This window comes from Sardina pilchardus, chromosome 11 (assembly GCF_963854185.1).
Source record: "Sardina pilchardus chromosome 11, fSarPil1.1, whole genome shotgun sequence".
Classification (NCBI taxonomy): domain Eukaryota; kingdom Metazoa; phylum Chordata; class Actinopteri; order Clupeiformes; family Clupeidae; genus Sardina; species Sardina pilchardus.
Genome location: NC_085004.1, coordinates 31,040,617 through 31,045,503, shown reverse-complemented (window position 1 = coordinate 31,045,503; position 4,887 = coordinate 31,040,617). Strand labels below are relative to the sequence as shown.

Below are 4,887 nucleotides of genomic sequence, written 5' to 3'. Positions count from 1 at the left end.
GTAGTCCGTGTCGGGGTGTGTGTGAGTAGCTCTGTACACCGACAGATCAGCCTGGAGTTTCACCACAGCCTCCTCTTGCTCTTCAGCCTGGTGCGCACACACACACACACACACACACACACACACACACACACAGTCAAACTGAGAAGCTTTGGTTACACTGCAAACGGTTGGTTTAAGATGACATCTTAAACCAAGGCAACATGTTTGATGTTCTTTTATTGATATGTAAGATATTTCAAGATATTTTAAGATATTTCTTCTTGTTATGGCAGAGTATTTTATGTTGTACAGTCATTGTAAATTGATATTTTCCTGTACCGTTGGCAATTTTGGCAAGTGAAATTCACTTGTTTTTTTTTGGAAACACTTCTCAAAACAGCAATATGGCAAAATGATCGGCCTAGAAATCATCCTCCCTCTTCACAGACCCAACTTTAATGGCGCAAAACTCTTTGTCACATCTTTCCAGGTTTAATACTGTGCATGTCTGTATATCTACTGATCTCAATATATCTATACAGTACTACAGAAACTTAAACATAAAGCTTAATAAGCTCTCAAACCAGACAGGATCATTTTTCCCGGCAGTGAATGTCATCAAATATTCATCAATGGGCTGCTGGGTTATGAGTGCATGTCCACACAAGTAAACAAGCATCTGTCTTTGTTTTCCAGCATTGTAAGTTCTTTATTGGCGCCGCTCGCTTGCAGAAGACAAACTTTATTTGGCATCTGAGCGGAGCTTCACAAAGCCTTGTAAAAGAGCAGAGTTGTGCTCTTGGTGAGGATGAAGACGCGGCGATGCCGTAAAATCAGGTGGCACTGATGAGGCGAGCCAAGGCGCATCAGCGTCAGCGTGATCGGCTTGTTAAACCCAATCGCTCCTCTCTCTGGCGTCTAACTGCCTCGCCTCTTTCTAGCACTTTCTGCCTTCTTTCTCTGCAGACAGGGAGAAGACTATGAAGAAGTTTGCTCTGCTATACACACATACAAACACAAACACACATACATTACACACACACACACACGTATGCACGCACGCACAGGCTCAACACAGTGGCATACTGTGCGTGTGTGTGTGTGTGTGTGTGTGTGTGTGTGTGTGTGTGTGTGTGTGTGTGTGTGTGTGTGTGTGTGGAGGGTGGGGGCTGGTGTAGATGACGGTTGTGGGAGACAGATGTAAACCCAGGCCAGGTGGTGTGGGCTCTGAGGGTCTGCATGAGAACAGAGGAATCAATAGTGTGCATGATGTGTGTGTTTGCATGTGCATGTGCATCTGTGTGTGTGTGTGTGTGTGTGTGTGTGTGCGTGTGTGTGTTTGCATGTACATGAGTGTGTGTGTGTAAGTCGCTAATGGAGAGAAGTGTACAGGAGACACAGGAGGGGGAGGACACAGGTGCTGCAGGGGGTGAGAAGGGATCAAGAGACACACAGACATGAGGAGATGGAGAAGAGAGGGGAGAGAGAGAGAGAGAGAGAGAGAGAGAGAGAGAGAGAGAGAGAGAGAGAGAGAGAGAGAGAGAGAGAGAGAGAGAGAGAGGGTGAGAGAGAGGGAGAGGGAGAGAGAGAGAGAGGGTGAGTGAGTGATGGAGGGATGAGTGTGTGTGGGTCAGCGGTGGGTTGACACCTCCTGTGGTCTCCAGCAGATGGAGGCGGCGGTGCTCCAGTGGCACCGCACATACACACACACACACACACACACACACACACACACACGCACACACACACACACACACAAACACCAGTGCCACCGCGCTCTCACAGCATGCTTTTCCACTTTAGCTCTTCCGTGCACCAAGCTGTTGCGCTCCCCCTGTTGCCTTGCCACCCTGTCAGCGGCCTCCCCCCCATCCCCCCAACACACACACACACACACACACACACAAACAACTTCAGTCTTGCACAAACACCAATCCTTCTATCTCAGCAGCTAACTGTTCTAATCCAGATCCATCGTGCCAAAAAGAGAAACCCCCAGATCCCTAATCGCTGGCAGGCACCAACCAACCCCCTCTACACACACACACACACACTCTCTCTCTCTCTTCCTCTGATATCCACACACACACACCTGTGAGTGTCTGCCGGGTGAGTTTGAGAGAGCGGATGCCGATCGATGTCCCGCGGATCAATAGAGATCACTGCGAACACTCAGTGTGCTGTGAGCCTTACAAAGCTGCCCTGGTGCCGAGCTGTGTCGGTGCATCCGCACTACAACACACACACACCACAGGCCAGGTGAACCCGTCCGACACACACCTCCCGCCGGGGGACACCTGACACGGAAACACACAGGTGCCTTGAACAAAGTGCACATGGATGTACAGTACAGGGCAGCAGGCAAGTGCACACCTCACACAACACTCCACACTCATGTCTCCAGCAGAGGAGGTCTGGACTGATAAATGTGAATATTGTGCATCGTGAAGAATGCTAGTGTTTGTAACAGTTAGCGCCTGTCCTTTTCCCAAATAACATTCCAGACTTTTTCCATATGAACTAATGATCGTGAGACCTCTACTTCCTGTAATTTTGTAAGATTCTGCATTTTTGTTGTAAGATTGTGACCGTTGATCTTGATATTTTTATTGCATATATCATACTTTGAGAAAGACATCCACAGTTCTTTTTTTTTTTTTTTTAAAAAAGACTTATACCCACATTTCCATTCCATTTCATTCCTAATTCAATGCTCCTCAAGAAACTTGACAGAATAAGTTGTGCGTGTGTGTGTGTGTGTGTGTGTGTGTGTGTGTGTGTGAGCGCACCTGTCTGCGCAGGTCGGCGGCGCTGTGTCGGAGCGTGGCGATGACCACCTCACACTCGTGGGCGTGCTCCCGGCTGTGCTGCAGCTGCTGCTGCGAGTGTGTGTGTGTGTGTGTGTGTGTGTGTGTGTGTGTGTGTGTGTGTGTGAGCGCACCTCTGTGCGCAGGTCGGCGGCGCTGTGTCGTAGCGTGGCGATGACCATCTCACACTCGTGCGCGTGCTCCCGGCTGTGCGTCAGCTGCTGCTGCGTGTGGCGCAGGCTCTGACTGAGCGCGCTCAGTGCGTCGTCGCCGCTCTCCAGCTGGGCGCTCTGGGCCTTCAGGTCGCTCTGCAGCGCCACCGCCTGGGCACGCAGACGCAGCGCCTCCTCGCCACGCTCGCCCACCTGCCAAGGCACAGACACGCGCAGCATGGCATCATACAGAACACTCATCCTAATCTGGAATAGGTTACCGTCATGTCCCGACTATTAGCCGCAGCTTATTCATTGATTTTGTAACATTTCTTCAGCTACGAGGTTAATACAGGGGGGCAGTTCATATGATTTTGTTTCTTTTAACTTAATAAATAAAACAATGTCCTGCGGCTTACACACATATGCGGGAAATTACTGTAAACATCTGCTAAACATCATAAATATTTGAGTATGAAAACAAATAAAATAGCCCTCTCAATGCCGCGTATTATAACCTGCAAAAACATGCTTGAGTGAGTGAGTATTGCATTCGCACTGTCAGTATGTAGCTCATGCATGTTGTTTATGATGAACTGTGTGCAGTAGCGTCATGGAAGCTTTAGCGCTTCATGTATCAGTGTCATTCCCAATATACTGCGCTGGTGCTTAGCTTCTGTGCACTTGACAGTCTCAAGTAAGATCGTGACCTTTAGCGTATCAACGAGGCATCTCATTTGAATAGCGACGAGAGTAAACAGAGCTGCTTTTCTCTCTCTCTCGGGCGGAATATCGACTATCGTGCTCCGCTTCACGTTTCCTGGGCGAGCGCCGAGTGGGCGGACGGGACAAGAGGTGGCACGGCGTCGCTAACCTGTGCCCTGGCCTCCTTCAGGTCCTCTTCCCTGGCCTGCAGGCTGCTCTCCAGCTGGGCGATCTTGCCCAGGCAGGCCTGGTACTTGTGCTGCTGGAGCTCCAGGGAGCGCGAGAGCGGCAGGAGCCTGACCTCCGCCTGGGCCGCCGCGGCCTCGGCCTCCAGCAGGCCTGCCCGCAGCCGCGCCAGCTCGGCATCCTGGGAGCGCAGCTGGGCGTCCCTCTGAGAGCTCTGCCAACACAGCGGGCACAGTCAGGGGCGGGCACGGGGGCTCAGAGGGGGTAAGTTCAACAACAACAACAACAACAACACCACCAACACCAACACCAACACCACACACAACGTCTCATTCAGCCGTCGTTCCAGGCTTGGCACTGGATTTCTGCTGCTTTTTTTTTCCACTTTTTTTTCTCACCTGTTCCTCGGCGTCGCGGAGCTGTGTGTGCGCGCTCTCCAGGTGCTGGCGGAGTCGCTGTGTGGTGGCGCGCTGCTGCTGCAGGTGTGTGTGGGCCTCCTGCTGCTCGCGCTCCCGCTGGGCCCGCGCCTCCTCCTGCCGCTCACGCAGCTCACACAGCGCCTCCCGCTGGCTCGCACACTGTACCGCACCACGGGGGGAACACACGCACACACACACACACACAAACACACACACACACACACACACACACACGCACACACACACACACACACACACACGCACGCATGCTCACACACACACACACACACACATACACACACACACACACACACACACACACACACACACACAAACACAGTACGGGGGCTGTGAGAGAGTCCTTGAGGTGCGCTACTCATAAACTGAGCACCCCCATACACACACACACACACACCACATGGGTATGCAACACAAACACTATAAAAGTTATACAAACAGGCAGACAAACTGGCACACAGAGACACAGTTGTTCTCTTGGTGCCACGGTAGGCAGATGTCTCTAGCAGCGAGAGGGGGGTCACGGGTTCAACTCCTGCAGTTAACACACTTAAAATCTAATTATAGTGAGTTTACTTTATTTATAGTGTGTTTATGGTCTTGTCAGCATGAAAACAA

The 4,887-nt window shown here is 51.1% G+C and overlaps 1 protein-coding gene across 1 annotated transcript in view; it reads right to left on the bottom strand.

Annotated features, from left to right (window-relative positions):
• The window catches only part of LOC134095320 (polyamine-modulated factor 1-binding protein 1), a 33,956-nt gene extending 30,754 nt beyond the window's left edge, over positions 1 to 3,202 (bottom strand). The window contains exons 1-4 of the mRNA XM_062548769.1: positions 2,924 to 3,202; positions 2,232 to 2,279; positions 1,373 to 1,402; positions 1 to 87 (exon numbers count right to left, since the gene is read on the bottom strand). The exon at positions 1 to 87 is cut by the window's left edge and continues 36 nt beyond it. Coding sequence (XP_062404753.1) covers positions 1 to 87; positions 1,373 to 1,402; positions 2,232 to 2,279; positions 2,924 to 3,202 — 444 coding nt within the window. The remainder of the gene's footprint in view (positions 88 to 1,372; positions 1,403 to 2,231; positions 2,280 to 2,923) is intronic.
• Positions 3,203 to 4,887: the final 1,685 nt, after the last annotated feature.